Consider the following 18725-nt stretch of genomic DNA (forward strand, 5'->3'; position numbering starts at 1 on the left):
AATATACTATGGGTTTTTTTTGACATTTTTATTCCTCACAATAGTATTTCATTTGATGCCTTACCATACTATGACATTTTATGACTTTGTATGCCTTACTATACTATGACTTTTTATCACTTTTTATGCCTCACTATAGTATGGCTTTTTATCACTTTTTATGCCTTATTGTACTTTGACTTTTTATGCCATACCATACTGACTTTTTATCAATTTTTATGCCTTACTAGGCTATGACTTTTTATGACTTTTTATGCCTTATTGTACTTTGACTTTTTATGACTTTATATGCCTTACTACATTAAGACTTTCTTATGACTGTTTATCCAATATTGTGCTATGACTTTTTATGAGTTACTATACTAGGTACTTTTTATGCTCTTTTATACCTTAGTATACTATGAAGTTTATATGACTTTTCATGCCTTACTATACTATGACTTTTTAAGACTTTTTATGCCTTACTGTACTATGACCTTTTATGCCATACCATACTATGACTTTTTATGACTTTTTATGCCCTCTTGCAGTTTGTCGTTTTTCAGAATTTTTTTGCCTCACTATACTATGACTTTTTATTCGGTACAATTGTATGCCTTTTTCGGTCTTAACATACACTTTGTTGTTTGTCTGCCTTTTTAAAACCTATTATACTATAACTTTTTATACCTTACTACACTATGACGTTTTTATGACTTTTCATGCCTTACTATACTATGACTTTTTATGCCTTACTACACTATGACGTTTTTATGACTTTTCATGCCTTACTATACTATGACTTTTTATGACTTATTATAGTTTGTCGTTTTTATGCTCTTTTATACCTTACTACACTATGAGTTTTCCATGACTTTTTGTGTCTTGCTATAATGTAAAATCTTTATGACTTTTTATGCCTTACTATACAATAATGTTTACTATACTATTTCATTTTTATGGCTTTTTATTACTTACTATACTATTACTTTTTATGCCTTACAATACAATGACTTTTATGCGTCACCATACAATGAGTTTTATGCCTTACTCTAGTATGACTTTTTTATGCCTCACCATATTATGACCTTTTTATGCCTTTGTATATTATGACTTCCGACACATATATGACATATATGTCCCCATATCAAGAGTTGTGTTACCACATGTGTCACGTATAAGAGGATATATAATCATGACATACATACATAATCTGGATATATGAAGGTATAAGTTTAAATTAACATGCTTATTAAAATTCTATGTTTGTATTTGATTTTTAAAATAATTTATTATTAAATTCAAACATACATGTTTATCTATTATATTTACATATATAATATGAACGTATACTGACAGGTTTTGGGATGTAACAAGTCTATAATATAAAGAGACATACTTAAATACATGTTTGTATTCGCTAGACATATATGTCAATATATGATATTGCTTGAATTTCTAACAGGTTTTATATGTAATTTCTACATATATGCTATTCTTATGCTATATATATTATTTTACTTCATACTTTTACTTCAGCATTCCTGAATGTAAATTCAGAACTTATATGTTAATAAACCGTTTGGTTGACAGCATCAAAAAGTCAATGTCCTTGGCTTGGAGGGGTGGCTGGGTTTTTGCGTCCCTACATATGTTGAGACCAAACCTATGCCCATGTTAGATCGATAGATAAAGCAAAGGAAAACTGCGGATATTAACCACAATAACTATACTCAGAAAACAGTAGCATGTCTTTTTTTGTTTCGTTTTTTTAGAAATATTCATTTTATTTTGCATATTTGTTTTAAATGTGATGTATGGCTTGGGTCATGACTACTAAGCACTGAGAGACTCCAGTACTATCACTAACGCATTTGTCTGTATTCTGCAAACAAAAAACAAAGAAACAACTCTGACCAGTACAATGGGCTGGAGAAGGAGCTTGGTCCTCACACTTGTTTTTATACTGCATCACTCTATTTCTCTGTCATTCACATACACACAAAAACAGACACCAAATACACTCACACACATTCAGCAACAACATATACTTCTTGACACCTACATCCAAACACATTTACTTGATATGTATTGACAGCTATGTAATTTAAGTATCATAAAACCAAATCCAGACTCCTTTGCTCCAAAAGTTACAGGTCACATATATCCTAATAAGCGACTGCAGGAATGTCATGTGATGACTATTATGTTGTAAGTGTTAACAAATTCTCTCTCAGTAGCAATATAAAAACAATATACCAGTGTTGTCGACCTTATTCATGCTTATATTTCATCATCATAATTGCATATTCTGTTAAACTGTGATTATCACCATGTAATAACTTGCCAGCGGTAGACAAAGGAACAAAAGGGAGTACAATAACCATTTTGTTCATTTGAGATGAGAGACAAATAAAAATGACAAATTGAACCAGGTACGGAGAGAGAGATCTCTAAGGCCATAGACAGAAACATAACCTTGACGAGAAGGTAATTGGACCTGCGTTTCTGAAAGAGGAACTGGCTCCCAGCTTGGCTAATGTCCAGAATTCAGCTCAGTACCTTTGGAGAAACTGCAGCTGCAGCATCATGTCAAACAGACATATTTTTTATAGTCTTTGCCGATGCACTCGCCAGCACTCAAACTGCCTCCAACCTCTGCACTGAGGGTCAACGGTAAGAGGCAAAAGTCCAGAAGATTACCAGTCATTTCATTCTAGTCCCTGACTTCTCCCATTTATGAAAAACATTCAGATCGTATGCTGATGACAATAGCAATAAAACATTTATTACAACAATAATATATATAAAAAAACAGGAATGAGAGTGCTTTCTAAAAGCCCTTTTGATTAAATCACACCCTCTTCCTGGTTATCCAGTCTCATCCTGATGATGCCACAGCTCCACAGCCAAACAGTTTTGAATCGTCATTTCAGCAGCTTCAGCTCCACTCAGAGCTGCTCACTGCATGCGGTCAGGCTGGTGCAGAGGGTAGTGGAGGAAGGCCTGTGGGGCGGCAGACACAGCGGTGAGTGCAGCCAGAGGAGGATGGATGGCAGCAGGAGGCGTCGCGGATGCAGTGAGAGTGGGTGCCGGCGTGCCGGGGGAGAAGCTATAGCCGAGGTAGCCAGCAGAGGGTGACGGTGAGGGGGTGTAGGGGTACTGCTCCAGTCCTGTAGGGGCGTAGTGGGTGTAGGCGGAGCTGTAGTCCAGGTAAGGGGAGGCAAGCGCTGCTGCTGTGGGGCTGAGCTGGGACTGCAGCACCAGGCTGGGCTGGAGGAACGCCTGAGGGTAGACGTACTGCTGGGCCAGCCTGAACACACAGAGAAAAACAAGGGTTAAGACCAGAGAATGTGAGTATTTGTTGGTTTTCCAAGCCAACTATTACAATAAACTATTATAAAGAAATGCATACCTTATATGCCAGCTTGGACTCTGAGAAATTACAAGATCAAACAATTAATAATTTAATCAAGAAATGAATCAGCAGATTAATCGACGATGAAAAAAATCATAAAAGATGTAGCTGATATTTTAATTGACACCGAAGAATAAGAGATTGTGTTTGATACATAAAAAAAGGACAATTACACACACATAGGCCTGACCTCATTCATACCCACATCTGAATATCCGATGGCAATGTCAGAGAAATCTGATTTATGTGTGTTCGGAGCTGCCACTCCAGAGTGTCTTGGTGAGATCTGATCTGGTGTCATTTAAATGACAGTAACTAGAGACAGACACATGTTGCACGTTTAACATAAACAAACAGACAACAGTTTCCTCAGTAACTGCTCCCTTTCTTTATATCCCACATATAGAAACCCTGAGTCCTCCTTTAAGAGCAATTAGCAGCAGTGTGGCCTTAAAATAGACCTTCTCCCTTGTGTTTAAGTTTAATTAGCACACTGCCTGAGAAATTAAAAAAAAAAAAAACACTTTGTTCCACATGAAAAATCAATATCATTAAAAGTGAAACACTGAATAGAAAATACTTTTGATCACAGTTGGATATATTTAAAAAAATAAAAATAAAACAGTGATCTCTGAATGGAATGGCTCTGAAACACATACATACCCACAACCTGGCACAACAGATGCAGTGTATGACATCATTGGTACTCATTGAGCAATAATGAGAGGAAAAAGCGCTCTACTGTCCTCCTGTATTCAGTCATGCCCTTGCCTGAGGCTGCTCACTTAACCTGAACTGCCTCAGTTACATCTGGCAACAGCAACAGTGATAATATCAGAGGAACTAGGTTAAGTAAAAACAACAGAACATGACAGTATTTAACACTTTCAGTCCCGTGATTAGCGCCTACAGTCAAAGCCATTAACCTGCGGTAACCTTGTCACTGAATCTGAACAGGTGATCAGAGTTGCGAGAGGCGGCCTGCTGCTGCTGCTATCCCCTAAACAGAGCGAGGCAGGGATCAGGTGTGCTTACACAACAAACACTGAGACTGGGCCTATTCACACCCACTCTGCTGTATACACAACACACACAGACACACACCAGTATGTATAGTATGCCTTCCATTGTATTCCAATGCAGTGTTAATTTATTTAACCTTACTTAACTCTTCTCTAAACTTTTTGCTTTTAACCATACTGTTTGCTGTCGAGGAACCACAAAGTCCCAAATACTCCTGTGAAATTTCTAATTGACCAGCTTGAAAGTTGGATAAAACATTTTGTCTGAAAACACCAATCTCTGTGTTGGCTTGTTTCCATAAAACCCAAATTAAATCATACTTAAATATTATATGTATTTAACCATGAAACTGGTAGCATCTTTGTGCTAAGCAAAGCTAAGCTAACCTGCTACTGACTATAGTTTCATGTTTACTGGACAGACATGAGAGTGGTATCAATCTTCTCATCTAACTCTTGTCAAGAAAGCAAATGAGCAAATCTCCCAAAATGTAAAATAATTCCTTTAAACTATGTGAAAATGCCATAGTCATAGTCATACGCAAAATTTTGGCCAAATTATATGTTTTGTTGATTTTTGAAGTGAAACGAAGTAAATTCCACTCCTCCAGCGAAGACAGATTATAGAGGAGCTTTTCTTCAAAATATTAATGTACTGTTACTTTCTATTTCATGGACTTATGTAAGAGAAAGTCATTACTTAGTAGCCCCACCTTTGCCAACTATTGAGTCTGGGGGTTGCACTATTCTGCTTTACGGTTGTGTGGCCGCCATTTGCAGAGCAAACACTGCACAGATAGGAAGAAGCATGGATTCCAGTAAATATCAGCATATTCTGGATGCAAATTTCCTGCAGTCAGTCAAGACACTGAAAGTGAAAGAGGCTGGTTGCTACAACAGGACAATGATCCCAAAGCAGACTTAAAAATCCACCATGAACTACTTCAAGAAACAGAAGCTGAAGCTCTGGAACGTCCCTCAAAGTCTCCTCACTTCACCATCATTGAAAATATGTGGGTAGATCATAAACATTGCTGTGTGTGAAAGATAGCCAGCTGCTACAAAAACCATTTGAAGCTGTGATATCTACCAAAGGCGGGGTTACTAAATACTGACTAAGTACAGAAATATTACCAGTAACATGTACTAAACTTATCAAAAGTAAAAACACAGAAAAGTAGCCTGTGACTGACATATTATTACATATGACATTATTTGATCGTTAATGCTGATGCATCAATATGAAAGCAGCATTTTACTGTTGTAACTGCTCAAGGGTGGTTCCCAACCCAGGGGTCCGGCCCCTCCAATGGGTCACAAGATAATTGTGTGGGGTCTTGACATTTTTCTAATCTTTGTCAAAGCCCAAAACTCTGAGCCCAGACTGCTTTTTGTGTAAGAGATCACAATCCAAAGAGGTTAGATACCACTTCTTTAATCTTTAATAATGCAGTTTATAAGCTTTTCATCTGTTTTGTAAAAGCTATAGCCATCAGATAAATGTAATGGAGTAAAAAGTACTATATTTCTCTAGTGGAGTAGCATTAAATTAAGATACTAAAGTATAGTACAAGAACCTGTACTTAAGTACAGTAGTTGAGCAATGTAATACATTTTCATTTTAAAAGGCGCCTTGAAATGAAAACATAAAATCAAAAATGAAAATCTCCATCCAGACAAACGTTTTAGCTCTGTATCAGAAATTATCTCTGTCCATACCAATCCATCTGAAAACACATATCATATGACCATTCACGTACACTGGGCTGGCACTTGCCAATGTAAACAGGAAACAGGTTGTCTACTCAGCAGGTGGTTGCTTATTGCAGAAAATACTACAGATGCAGAACTGTAATGGTGAAAAGTAAGACCAGAGATTTCTTTTCTTACTGTGTATATGGCGGTCAAGGTGGCAGAAAACATAGATTGGGAGAAGGATGTGTCATAATTGTCTGCATTATCCTTTTCAAATGTCTCAGTTTCTGCCTTTCCAGACTAAAACCCCAAAAATCACGCACACTGTCTGACTCGCAACACACTTCAAGACCTTCATCAGACCTTCATTTGCCTGACGAAAGTCTAGGATCAAAATGTTGCATTAAATTGTTTGTTGCAGAGTCAGACGATGTGCAGAATTTTTTGATTGCTACTTTGGATCCACTGAACCTAATCCTACGCACCTGCCTCACAAAATAGATGTACAAAGTGTTCTCCTGCTTTGAAACTAAAATGGGACACCAGTGTTTCCAAAAGTCTCGGTTTTAGCAGCTCCAGAACTCTGGAGTAGTATGGACGTCTATCAACATCACCCTTTTCCAACTGAGCCTTGTCCTACTGTAATAAAATTCAATAAAAAACACATGACTAAACCACAGATGCATTAATCTCTCATGTTGAATAGTTGACTCCATCGCTCATAGCGAGAAGCTGATTGAGAAAATAAGTCTTGGCCTGGCCAAGAAGGCAGCGCCCTGATAAAGATAAAATCTATACACTGATGACATACAACAACATAAAGTTAAAACAAAACTGAAGCTAGTGACGCCCCCCTCCCTACTCCTCTGTATCCCTTCTCTCCTTGCTCACTCTGTTAGTCTCTCCCAGAGCAGAAGTGCAGTGTCATTCCCACGGCTGTGTGCTGCTGCCTGCCTGCACCGGCCTGACTGATCCAATGTGACAGTGGCATCGTACGAGAGGGAGCTGTGCCTCGCCTCTCTCCTCCCCGTGCCTGGCATCATCGCTGGCTGTCAAACACACATTTATACATACACACACATACACACACACGCACGCACACACACACACACACACGCACACAGGGGGGTGTAGACAGACGAACACTCATACATAAATTACAAAGCACACATGCAGAAAGAGTGAAAAACAGACCTGAATGAAAGTATGAGTATAATACACAGTTAACAGGTCGAGTGTAGTCTGTTAAGCAGCTTAGAAGACGATATGGATAAGTGTGTGTATGTGTGGGAGTGGGGGGTTCAGAAATGGCAGGGCTAATTGGCGCAGCTGCATGGGCGTACGTTCACTAACAGACCCATGAGAGCAGAATAACCTCCACTGACTCCCCTCTCCCTCCCCTCTCTGGGTTTACTCCCTCACCGCCAGCTTCCTCTGCTGCACTCCCCCTCACTGTCCTTCTTCAGAACCTGGCAGCAGGATAAAAGAGATAGGATATACAGAGAAAGAATGAAATAAAAGTAAAATAAAAAAACATCCGCAATTTTTTTTAGCAGGGGTCGAGGTCAGGGCTCCTTGAGTGAGGAATGAGCGAGAGGGAGAAGAGAAGGGAGAGATGCTGAGAGGTGAAGGATCAGCCATCATATCCTTCATGCCTTAGGACAGCCATGCTTTTAATAGTTCAGATGAGGGATGTGACGAGGGTGAGTCAGTCAAAGATACAAACACACATTCATGGAGACGCACACAGATGACCCTCCGTCCTCTCTCCATGAACACACACACACACAAACACACACACACACACACACACACACACACAAAGCTTGAGGGAGGGTGAGCGATAGAAAGGCCAACATCAGCGCTGGACGCTCAGCTCTCATGTCAGCAATCAAGAACTGCACTTAAATTTGATTAATGCAAATAGGCTGTGTGATAAGGAGCATTACGTTTACTGGATATTATCATGGCAGTGAAAGTCATGACAGTTTCAGTGTGTCTTAGATTGTATGTGCTGAAAGTGTAAATCTTGTAAATGACATTAATAAACATAAAGATACTTGTATGTTTGTTGCACTTGAACAAATAATAAATAAGGTGAAACAAATATATAAAATTCAGAACATGATTTGCATTTGATTTGAACACCCTTTTTGAAAATAACAAGAATTAAGCTGGCTTTGAGCTGGCTTGGCTTTGTTTGTCGCTTTCCTTTGTTGTCTGCACTTGACGTTTGCTACTAAATTCTCCTTACTGTATGATTTCTCTTCAGCCAGCATCAGAACTTTCTCTTTGCTCTAGTTTGTTTGTTTTTTTGTTTCCATTTTTAGTCAATTTCCCATTAGTTCCTCCCAGTTTATCTATCAGAAATATATTAGATTGTTGTCATTTTCACATGTTAATTTCTATTGAATATATTCAGGATTTCAACACAAATAAAACTCACTTAATAAATAAAAAAATGGATTTGCATAAATAACCTTTGATGCAGCAGATTTTTTTTTGTAGCCTTCCCCAGATCTGTGCCTCAATACAATCCTGTTTCTGAGCTCTGCAGGCAGTTCCTTCACCTCATGGCTTCGTTTTTTGCTCTGATCTGCATTGTCAGCTGTGAGACCTTATAAAGACAAGTGTGTGTCTTTCCAAATCATGTCCAATCAGCTGAATTTACCACAGAAACATCAAAGATGATCAAGAGAAATGGGAAGCACATGAGCTGAGCTAGATTTCAAATGTCACATCTTCAAACCAACCCAGAAACCATCAATTTACATTGATATGAAACAGCAAATCCTTACAATTGAGAGGAACCAGGTAACGTTTGGCATTTTTGCCTTGAAAAATGACTTTAATGACGATTAATCGCATTGTGCCAGCTCCAGCTCTGATCGTACATGTGCTTAATCAGATCATTAATCATGTGATTCAGATTCAAACCAAAAAATTAGCAAATCTTGGATTTAGACCAAGTTTTATCCAGTTCTGAGTCAGCAGCTGTTTGTTAAACATCAAGCATATGCAGCTGCTTCACAGTCAAAGTCTTCTACCTCCCTGCTTCCTGCTTTTCTCTTGTCACATTTCTGGCAGTAGAAACATTGTTCCTGAGAGCCGCCTGCAGCCAGAGAGTTAATCTGAAATGCTAAGTCACTGCCGGTTATAAATTGGCCTCAATCTGTAATTGTATATTCTTATGTATGTTCTTATCATCATCCGTTTATGTCTCCATAAAGCACTGCAAAAGGAGGAGCAGGAGCTGAGTTTAGTGTTGAAAGGCACATTAAAAAAAATGCAGATCAAAATGTGTGTCATCTTTAACAGACAGCTGAACAAAGTGGGAGCTTTCAGGGATATGAACAGCTTCTAACATGATCTTTTAAAAAAAACATTTCAAATTAGGCTTTTCATGCGACAGAAGTGCCTCTCCTAATTGGGTCCCTGGGTAAGAGGAATATACACCTGAGGGTTCGCCATCTACCTAAACCCCCCAACACACAGAGAGGAATAACTACAGGCTGAGAGAGAGGAGGAAAGAGAAAAATAATTCAGAGGGGGAGGAGGGCAGACAAAGAGGAAACTGTGAAAAAACAAGAGACGTAATGTGGAGAGAAAAAAGTCGAGGATGTGAACATATTATAGGAGTCAACATGTTGGCGCCCAGAGAGGCTCTTTTATGATGCACTGATGTTTCACTGAGGAACATTTTTCACTCGACCATAAATGCATTTCACACACAAAAATGTCATGTCTACCACCAGCCACAGGTGTGCTGCTAGTCTGTGCCCCACCCCCACCACCCTCCTCTCTGTTCCCACTGTCTGTCTCAACAGGAAGTACCCCTGCCACTGCCCCTCCACCTTTCACAGCCTCACCAAACATCCATCTCCTCCTTTCACTTTCTTTCAAAAAACAAACCAGAACATTAAAAAAAAAAAAAAAAAAAAAAAATCTCACTTCTGCCAAGCAACCACATTGGGCGCTAAAGGCAGACCAGACAGCAGGCAGCCATGGGCGACAGATGCCTCCCCCCTCCCTCGAACGAGAACCCCCCCCACACACACACCCCCCCTCCACCCCTCCCTCTCCCGACTCAGCTGTAACTCAGAGCTACATTTGGCATCAGCTCGTCCTCTGTCATCTTAAAACTTAAAACAAATACGCCAAAGCAGCAGACTGAGTTCTGCTTTGTTTGAGTTTGCCTTTGTTATTTGCTGCTTACTGTGTGTGAGTAAAGAGGCAGCGCCATGTGTGAGTGTCAGACCCTGAAGCCCCCAGGGAGCCCCACAGCAGTGAAGACGGAGGTGACAGACAGATTTAGAGAGATTTTATGTTTAAAGGAGCAGTCTGACATCTTGGTAAACACGTAAATACACTTTTGTGAATTAGATGGGAAAATTGAAAAGCTTCACTTAGATTGGTAAAAGGGGGGAAACAGCTGGTTTGGCTCTGCCCACAAGTATAGGTCACTGATTAACATACTGTATCTCGTTTAAAATGATAATTACAACGCAAACAGATTAGACAAAGAAGATTCAACATGTTAATTGGTGGTTTAAATGTGCTGTTAAGTCGGTCAGTATCATTAGGTGTTATTCATCATGAGTGATGAGTTTATTTGGGAGTTAATGTAAGTGTTATGTGACATAAGAACAATCCACTTCTATTCCAACAATTTATTACTATTTCTTTGGCAAACTCTTGTGATTTCTAGGACTTCACCGACACAATCTGCCAGATCTGCAGGCTGGTAGTACCGGTCAGATGTGACAGATCCACATTAAGTACAGTTTCTTCCTCTATGACAGTTATACAGTACAATTCAGTTTAGCTTTTGTATTTATTTACCTTTGTTGTTTCTTCCTGTATCTAACCATGTTTCGTGAGTTTGTGTTGACTTTGAAATGCTATTGTACTGTCTTGAATATCTGTCTCCATTACAACATGTTTTGATATCTATGGAACATTTATATATGAATTCCCTGTATACATAAGTGTGTATTTGTTGCACAAAAATAATAAAAACAAAAAAGTGACAAAATTTTAGCAGCATGTGACTTTACATAAAATGATAACAGTGAGTGAAGTAAAGAGATAAGGAAAAAAGAGCACTGGTATCAGGCTCATGAGAGAAAACACTGGTTTGGTACATTTGATGGTGAAAAGGCTCTTATTCTTTATCAAGTGCACAGGCCTGTTTAGACCTTGAGCTATTTCTTTTAGATGTCTCCTAAAAAGAAAAAAAACTCCTTCACTTTGCCAAGAAATGTCTGAAGCTGACTGCAGTCATACTGATCATGTCAAAGACACATCGAGCCTTGGAGCAGAGAGATCTGATCTGGACACATGCGCCCTTTGCATGTACGAAAACTGAAAAACATAATGGATTGACAGGCCGTAGGTTTATTTATCCCTTGTTTAAAGGTGTCGTTTTTGTCTGAATTGTATTTGAATTTAGACAAGAGGCTGCCCAGATCTTTTCAAGAGGCAGCTTAACCTCAGGTGTCTTCTTATCAGCTTGATTCACTGTGTTGGATAAAAAAACGACTTCAGTGATTTTCTACACTTACCAGAATGACAATGACAAACCACAAAGAGCTTGATTTGCTGGGTGTTCATTTTATATGCAGGTGGAGTGAAAAATACAGATGATGACAGTGGCAGCAGTTTTAGTTTCCTGTTGTGAAGACGTGAATAAGCCATTCACTCAGAGTACAACACCTCTTGCAGCTGTGCTGTGCTGAAATCTCCTGAGGTTACAGTTGTTAGTATCGCTTCTTCTTCAATAATTCTTCCCTAAACAAACCATCAACAATGAAACTGAACCAGGTTTACAAGATGCATCGTAGACTGATTGCTTGGTTGGATTTCATGTTTTGTTGAAAAGGAAAGTGAATGTGTGTAGTGCTGAAAGGATTACACAACACACTGAAAAAAAAATTGCCTGGATTCACCGTTTTATATAGATATATATATATCTATATATATATATAGATATATATATACAGACGATTTGTCAGCTGATCAGAGAAGAATCAACAAATGACCTGACAGTGAAAATCATCTCACACTGCAGCAGCTCCTGATGTGGGTTTGTTCAAAGAAATCAGAGATGCATTTAAAATGACTGTCATTGTATTACTTAAAAAATAAAAGGTTTATGGACTGTTTCTAAACATTTTATAAATAGTTAAAGAAAATAAATTACTTTCACATTAATATTTTAACTGGTAGCTTGATGGCTTATTGTAAAAAATCCTCAGCAACATTTCACTGAATTCTTCTCCGCTTTAAAAATAAGCCATAAAGTCTGCAGTCACCTCATGACCTGTCAACCCAAACATTTATTTATGCTTCAGAGGAGCTTATTACTGGTCTGTAGTAAAGCATTAATAAATCACCTTTGACACACCAGTAAAATTACTTATTGTGTGCCTTGTTGTAAAATTGCAGCAGCTTGTGGAAAAAGGTGAGAATCAATTTTATTTAAAAAATCAGTAAACTTTAGATTATTTTCACAATTAACTGATTAATTGTATGTACGACTTGTATTGTCCAACCAACAGGCCAAAACCCAAAGATATTCACTTTGCAATGACACGGAGCAGAACAAAAGCCTCCTAGGTAGATAGCTTAAACACACAACGGTTTCACACATCTAAATGCTTGAGTGTGCAGGTGTTTCTACTCTAAAAGACAAACTGCCATCCTGTGTGTGTGTGTGTGTTTGCCTTTCAGGCGTGTTAGTTAGTGTTGGTGTTACAGGTGATGCTTTCCCTCTTTCGTGGTGTCAAAGCTGCGATCCTCCCTGCAAGCAGAGATTAAAAGAGTGAGTCCCTCTGCCTCGAATGGCCGCCCTCACTGCGGGAGGCTTTCAATCAGCCCATCATCACTCATTCATAGGCTCATCTGGGTCAGCCTCAATTCCCTCATCACTCATTCAGAAATTGAGGACTGCAATATTAATAGCACTCAGAACAGTTGAGGTTTTTAATGGACTTTCCTGTAGCCGCAGGATCAGAACTTGTCGTCCTGCAGCAAGTCAGTTCGAGGAGATCTTTTCCAAACCACCACATCCCGTGTGTTTCTTAAAATACCTCTAAAATACAGAAGAGCCGGTCTGTAAAACTTACAACATGAGTTTTCCAGAAAGAAACCGAGCACTCTTTTCCTAAAATAGCAGATATTTCATTTTGAAATGACATTTGCAAAGTCGACAGCACTCCCACATACATACATACATACAGAGAGCTGTGACACCGGTTGACAATATCCTTGTCTAAGATCACCTAAGCAACAGTGATACACCGAATATCTGAGTCAAGCCTGAGTAAGTGCTGTCAGGAGAGTTGGCCATGCTCAGCTTACACAACAAGAAGCTTCTGGGTTCGACCTACAGTGTCTCTCCACTGTCTGTAGCAGCCCTGGGAGTGAATCACCCTCCATGCTTCACTCAAGGACTGAGTCATTAAGGTTTCCTTTGGTGCTCACACTGACACTCAGGGAGACTGGATGAGGAGGTGGGCGCCCTTCACATGTAGATTACAGTCAGAATCCAAGCAGGTCGCGCTACTGAGGAACTACCACCACTGTTACCATTCTGCTCTCAGGAGTGGGCAATATGTGCAAAACCCTTTAACACTGTGGACGTCGATTTATACTGCAATATTGATATAAACATAATGTAATGTGATATAGAGACTGTTTTCGGATTAAATAACCAAACAGGAATGTCTGGGACTAATTCAGCTAATTAAATACCTGGCAAATCAAGGCACTTCATCTCTTTTAGGGCTGCATCTAATAATTATTTTCACTATCGATTAATCTACCATACATAAAATGTTTGAAAATGGCAAACAACGCCTGTGAAAAATTTCCATCAGATCATCGCATTTGAGAAATTAGAGTCAGTAAGTATCATTTATCATTGCAGCTCTAATTACATTTACATTACATCGCCGGTTAATTATCTGTTCGAGGAAATGATGGGTTACCTCTGTGACTCAAGCGCATGCAAACACATGAGAGGCACAAACTGAGGCTAATATTGTCCATGAGGCATCAGGCATGTGTCGTACTTTAATTATATTCTCCATGGTAACCCTGTTCACACTCTTTCATCCTACTATGTGATATTTCATAGAGCGCTGGTAGGCTAAGCACAGCTCACATCTATGTAGGTTCTTCATTGCTTGGTCTCATTACTGACTAGGAGACTGCAGCCGTGCACTCATTTATGTTCATGTTCTTTCACTCACTGTGATAGTGAGCCGTGATCACAGGGAACTAAAGGTCTGCAGTGGATCTGGCTTTGCTAGATGTGTGTCAGTCTGTCTCTCCTGAACTTCCTTAACATTAGCCTCACTGTCTGCACAAGAAATCAAAAGCTGCCCAATCACAGTTCTTGCATTCCCCACGTAGTTCTGTATCACTGAAGTCCAAATGTTGCCCTGACGTGTAGTAACGTTTCTGAGGAGAAGCACTTTGTCTCCGGCTCAGTCTACCTCTGTGACCCCTGAACAAATCCAGCCCTGATACACCCAGAGATATTAAGCAGATGTAAATATAAACGACACGACAAAATCTCGGACAGTTGACTAATTCATATTGCACCATGGTATGTATTATGAAATCACACAACCCTACATCCAGTCATTATGCAAAACATTGATGCAACAGCCTCTGTGTGAAGAAATAGATGAGAGGTAAAGGCAGCAGTGTGTGTGTGCGCGTGTGTGTGTGTGGAGAGGAAAAACAGAAGGGATGGATGGAAGTTTGACCAAAGGCTGAGGCTTGTTGCCTCAGTGAAGCCCAAGTCATGCATGAGTGAAATTCAGAATTGAGCTTCTCATGTGTTTAATGGACCAGAAAGACAGAGAGACAACAGAAGACAGATCCAAATACAATGTACAGATAAAGATAAGGAATGTGTGTTTGAATCGTTGCAGAGTTTTAACAAGAATCATTTGTGCTGTGACAACCACTGGGGCTTTTTCTTTCTCTCACACTGCAGAGTGTCACTAACTACCACAACCCAAGTGCAGAACAGGGAGCGAGCGCTCACAAATGTCAAGGACGGAGGAGTGAAATGTATTGTGTTGAAGAGGAGGAGGCAGGTGAGGGAGAGAGGTGGAAATAGAGGTATTGATTCTTCTCCATCTTACCCATATTGCCTCTGAGCCCACGTAGGATGGACTTGCTGAACTCCGACAGAGAGACCTGCAGACAAAGACAGAGAGAGAGAGAGAGAGAGAGGGAGAGGGAGAGTTGGGATATTTTAGCTATCGGCAGCACACACAACGAAAGAGATGAGCAGACAAGGACAGAGCCGATTCTCTCCCTCTCTGTCTGTGCGTGTTTGTCTCAGATGTTAGCATGTATACCAGGCTATCAGAGACGGACAGTTATTCCCTCAGCATACACACATGCTCCAAACACTCACACAAATAATGATGCACTCTCTTGCTCACAAACATCTGTGACCTCGCTGCCTCCAGAGTTCACCGGGAATCAGCTGAGGCTGAGTAAGAAAGGAGCAACTTCTCCTCCTCCTCTCTGCCCCTCCTCTGACTTTATCTCTACATTCCTCCAGCTATTCACTCCTCTGTTATTTCTTCTTTTGCTGTACAGCCATGACTTCATCAACCCTCCTCTTTTGTTCGAAACGCATATCGACATGCACATTTTCTTTCTACCAGGACAAAGAGGAGACAGACACTCTGTTATTTCTCACTCTTAACAGTCCCATCCCCTCTTGCTCTTCTTGTCCTCTCCCTCCTATTCTCTCGCTTCTCTCAGACACAATAACAAAATACCAAGCGCTGCCATCTCCCATCAGCTGCATGCTTGGGGAGTTGCGTCGCAGCGCTGGCCCAGGAATAAGGACACACAGTCAGTTGTTGTTGGCGCCGCTGTTTGTCAATCACACCTACACTCAACGGTATTTCAGCTAGTGAGCTTTAAATGAAGCAGCGAGGGAGAGCTGCTGTCAAGGTCTGGTGTGCACTGAAACGTCGGAGAGGAAGCACAAAAGCATGTACACTGGTAAAGCCCCGTGGCATGAAAGCTGTGCATTAACTCAAGTACACAGAGGGCGAATGTATGGTGGGAATGAGCAGAGACAGTTGGCTGGGTGATGAGCACACCAGTGGTTTTGCATGTTTTATTCCACCAACCTCAAATTATTACATTTATTTATTGGTTTTTAGATTCGTTTCCTATCTTCCAGGCAGCTGTTGGTTTCAATTAATTTCAGTGACGCATAAAAACAAAAAGGACAGACTTGAAAATCCATCACAGTCACGATTTAGCTGCCTTTATTATTTTTTCATCAAAGTTACATCATCTTCTTATAGTTAATTTCCATGCACACTAGTGCCCCAGTTTGAGTCTCATCCTGATACTTTGATACCTGATTACTCATATTTCTGTTTATTTTTCAATGTACTAACTAACTGCATAAGCTGATGACACACCTGCAAACTCGGCAGAGAAAAAGCATAAACGTGGACAAGGTATTTACATACGACATTATCTATTCTAGTTTCTTTTGGAGGATTCCATCTACCGTATCCAAGTTTCTGAAACCAGGATATTGTGTTTACATGTGCAACACATAACAGAGAAACTCAAAACTCATCATACCAGGATACTAATGCACATGTAAACACAATCAGTATTGTTGCAAGCAACGAATATTATGATTTTCCTGCTGGTGTATCACTTCCTGCGCTGTGTGGGATGCTGGGACATCCCAGATGTGAGAGCAGCGTCTGAACATCAACTGTTAATACAAGAATGTAAAAAAATCTTTTCATGTCACAGCATCCGTGTTGTTTGTCTTCCAGGTTTAATCTCCCCAGAGTGTAATGTAGTTTGTGAATGTTGTGCATTTCTGCAGCTGAAGTGTTGGATGTCAGTGTCACTAAGCAACACCATTAAAAAAGCAGAACATTTTGGTGACCTAATGGTTAAAGACACATATCATGCAACTCCAGTGCCCCATGTTTGCTTCCAGCCGAGGATCATTTTTGCATATCATGCTCCTCTCTCTCTGTCCATCTTTTCTATCTGAAGCTACAGAGTCAACTTTCAAATAAAGACAAAAATATCAAAAAATAATCCAAAACTGTCTCTTCTCTCAAATTCATTACTATTTGATAGAAGCGTAACTTTGACCTAGATCCAGAGGACTGGATATTTAGTGTGGAGGGTTATAGACCATAAGTTTCATCACTTTCAATCACTTTTGTGAAGCAGGCACCTGGTCAATAGTCAATAGTTCTCTTATCATTGACAAATCACTTTAAGACCAACACCAACAGTGAATTGATCCTGTGACTATTATTACTACTGAACAAGTGTTGTCAGTGCGGTGGGAAACAAAGGGCCTGGGAATGAAAACCACAGACGGGGTAGGGAAGAGTATTCGGAGACAGATCCGAACTACATGATTCTTATGTATTTGGGTAAGACATGGCAAAAAACAACCCACTGGTATGTCCCTATAGATCCTGTGTGTTTAGCAGTGATCGAACACACTTACTTGTCTGCGAGCTGCGAGGCTTTGCTCCCAGGTATGCCAGGTTCACGTTGGCCTTCCTGCCATCGATGATGGGGTTTGCATCTTTGCACGCCCGCTCCGCTGCCCCCCTGTCCACCATGGTCACCTGTTGACAATGGAACAGCATATCTGATTAATATCACTCTTCAGGCTTCATAACTGCATCATGTGAAAGCTTCTGTATCCAGTGTGAGGGGAATGATACCAACATGAGCGCTCCGATGAAGCAAAAGACCCAGAGCAGGGCGGCCCTGAGGGAGCCCTTTGTCTCTCCTCGAATGATTCAATCTTTGAGTCGAATGCGTGAGGAGACACTGACTCCACAACATGAAGGGAGCAATCAGTGTGTTTTACTGACTAGTAAAGTGGAGCGTCGGCTGTGTGTGAGGTTGGATGTGGGCTGATATGTAGGAGGCAGACTTGTTTTTTTTTTCAGACTGGGCTGCCAAGGATGAGATACTGGAATCTACCTTGAGGGAGTGAAATGAGGAGTGGGCAGAAAGCAGTGGGAAGGGGCAGTGAAGGTTAAGACACACACAGCGTGGCCACATAGAGGCTTGCAGACAGCTACATCACCAATAAATGGGACACTGGAAATGAAACTGCCACGCTTGCTTTCATTTCACAGCATCAGACTCTGGACTCTTATGCAAACAGAAGCAAGTGGATGGTTTGAAATCGTTGGTGTTGGAGAAGCTGCTACTACGAATTAAGAGCGCCCAGGGGGAAGTTAGGGATGAAATGAGCACGGCGTCCCAAAGCAGAGAAAACAACTCAACACACACACAACTCACCTCAGCTGATTGACTATGCAGAGGTAGAGATAATTTGAACTGCTTGAGGTCAGTCTAGAACACATTAATCCTCCTCTCCTTATTTCGCTTTCTCTTTAACACACAAACTCACAGACGCTCATATAAACAACCAAAACCATCCAAGCAGAGGGGGGAAGGGCTGTGAGGGAGGAAGTCAAAATGAAACTACTGCAGCCTTATCTTGCAGAGCCAACTGACATGTCACACCTCTGTGACCAAAGACTAAACCCCCCCCC

At 40.3% G+C, this 18725-nt stretch overlaps 1 protein-coding gene across 1 annotated transcript in view; it reads right to left on the reverse strand.

Annotated features, from left to right (window-relative positions):
• Nucleotides 1–1904: 1904 nt before the first annotated feature.
• rbm38 (RNA binding motif protein 38) overlaps nucleotides 1905–18725 on the reverse strand; it is a 17923-nt gene continuing 1102 nt past the window's right edge. The window contains exons 2-4 of the mRNA XM_023428636.2: nucleotides 17657–17780; nucleotides 15276–15330; nucleotides 1905–3292 (exon numbers count right to left, since the gene is read on the reverse strand). Of these exons, the coding sequence (XP_023284404.1) occupies nucleotides 2941–3292; nucleotides 15276–15330; nucleotides 17657–17780 (531 nt within the window). The 3' untranslated portion in view covers nucleotides 1905–2940. The remainder of the gene's footprint in view (nucleotides 3293–15275; nucleotides 15331–17656; nucleotides 17781–18725) is intronic.

The sequence above is a fragment of the Seriola lalandi genome, unplaced genomic scaffold, assembly GCF_002814215.2.
Source record: "Seriola lalandi dorsalis isolate HSWRI2012SDOR001 ecotype SW California unplaced genomic scaffold, Sedor1 jcf7180002054884, whole genome shotgun sequence".
NCBI classification, from domain to species: Eukaryota; Metazoa; Chordata; class Actinopteri; order Carangiformes; family Carangidae; genus Seriola; species Seriola lalandi.